Source organism: Sinocyclocheilus grahami, unplaced genomic scaffold, assembly GCF_001515645.1.
Source record: "Sinocyclocheilus grahami isolate Dianchi unplaced genomic scaffold, SAMN03320097.WGS_v1.1 scaffold1307.1, whole genome shotgun sequence".
Taxonomy (NCBI): Eukaryota; Metazoa; Chordata; class Actinopteri; order Cypriniformes; family Cyprinidae; genus Sinocyclocheilus; species Sinocyclocheilus grahami.
Genome location: NW_015506486.1, coordinates 263,156 through 265,066, shown reverse-complemented (window position 1 = coordinate 265,066; position 1,911 = coordinate 263,156). Strand labels below are relative to the sequence as shown.

At 40.0% G+C, this 1,911-nt stretch overlaps 1 protein-coding gene across 1 annotated transcript in view; it reads right to left on the bottom strand.

Annotated features, from left to right (window-relative positions):
• LOC107569058 (kinesin-like protein KIF13A) overlaps nucleotides 1-468 on the bottom strand; it is a gene marked incomplete at its 3' end in the record, with an annotated part of 3,265 nt that extends 2,797 nt beyond the window's left edge. Inside the window, exon 1 of the mRNA XM_016255061.1 lies at nucleotides 253-468. Within this exon, the coding sequence (XP_016110547.1) occupies nucleotides 253-468 (216 nt within the window). The remainder of the gene's footprint in view (nucleotides 1-252) is intronic.
• Nucleotides 469-1,911: the final 1,443 nt, after the last annotated feature.

Below are 1,911 nucleotides of genomic sequence, written 5' to 3'. Positions count from 1 at the left end.
TGAAAATTTTCTATGTGATTGCCAAAATGTTTTGGGTGGTTGCTAGGGCATTGTGTGGTTGCTAGGTTTTTTTTTTTTTTTTTTTTGCTGTTTGAACTACAAAGAACTTTACAGATTGTGCTGCCTGTCTGAACAAGGCCTATATGATAACGTGAGACAAAAGCATTCTTTAGAATTCTGGGAGAAACATCTGAAACAAAGTTGATACTTCAGTGAAACATTTGAAACGGAGTTGAGGAGAGTCATGTTCACCTCGAAGTTCATCACAGCCAGCTGAGACAGACCGTCCACATACGGACCCAGGACTTTATGCTCTCTGACCTTCAGAGACTGTCTGCTCCTGTACAGACGGAGGAGAGAGAAGACGTGTGAGAAAACTCTCATTAGGATGTTATTCATGTTCCCTGGATTCACAATCGTCCTCTTGTTCGGGCCTCGAGCAGAGTATTTGATTTGACTCAGCACCATCAGACACAAACCCAAATTCATAAAATGAAAATAAGAAAGAAAAAATCTATTTACTAATTTAATGATACCTATTAATATGCTAAGTAAATACAGCACAAAAACAAAGTAATGATTAAACAAAGTCAAACATTTAAAAAATGTTTAAATAAAAATTAGAATTGAAAATGCATAAAATGTAACTTTAAAAAAACTAAATACCAAAATTAAAGCTATAAAAATAGGGCAAGAATAATTTACTAATTAAAAACGATTACTAATTTTTTTTTAATTATACTGTAGTACAAAAGCAGAAAATGATGAAAAAATGTAAACATTTATTGATTCAAAAAAGCACGAACAAAATATAGAATTAAGATGTAAAGTCTAAAATTGTAACAACAAAAAAAACCTTTAAAAAATGTTTTAAACTAAATAACAAAATAAACACTTGAAAGCCATAAAATAGGACGTGAAATAATTTACTAATTCAATTGTAACTATAAATAAAAATAAATAAGAGACAACATTAAAAATTTTAATATTGATGTAAAAAGATAAAAAATGTAATGATATAAAAAAGACAAAAATAGAACTGAAATTGCAAGACATAAACTGAGAATTGTTACTTTTTTCTCAGAATTCTGAGGTTACATCTTACAATGTGGGACCCATCACTCTTCGTCTGGGCCTCCTTCACTCGGAGGACATTCATCTTCTGGTTCTGGAGGGGTCTACTGCGGACATCATCTTAGGGCGCCCGTGGTTGGTAAAGCACAATCCCATTCTATCCTGGAAGACGGAAGAAGTCCTGAAGTGGGGCAAGGACTGCTTCCCAGACTGCTTCCCCGGGACTCCCTCTCCTCCAAACAAACTCCCCGAGGCCCTTTCCGTGAATTCCACCTCCATTGAGAAGCAATCCTTGGAAATTCCAGCCTGCTATGCCCTCTTCAGAGACGTGTTTTGTCCCAACCGAGCCTCCCACTTACCACCACATTGGCCATGGGACTGCGCCATCGATCTCATTCCGGGTGAGCCAGTGCCTCGTGGAAAGATCTATTCCCTATCGCTTCCTGAGCAGAAGGCCATGGAGGAATACATCAAGGAGGCACTGGGTCAAGGTTACATCCGTCTATCTAACTCCCCTGCTGCATCAAGCTTCTTCTTCGTAGCCAAGAAGGACGGAGGCTTGAGGCCCTGTATCGATTACCGAGCATTGAACAATATCACAGTCAAGTTCCGATATCCTCTTCCCCTTGTCCCAAGTGCCCTTGAGCATCTCCGTGGGGCCACCATCTTCACTAAGTTGGACCTCCGCCGTGCTTATAACCTCATCCGAATACGTGAGGGGGATGAACGGAAGACTGCCTTTGTGACCCCTACTGGCCACTACGAGTATCTGGTCATGCCCTATGGACTTGCCAACGCCCCCTCCGTATTCCAGGACTTCATGCACGAGGTGCTCCG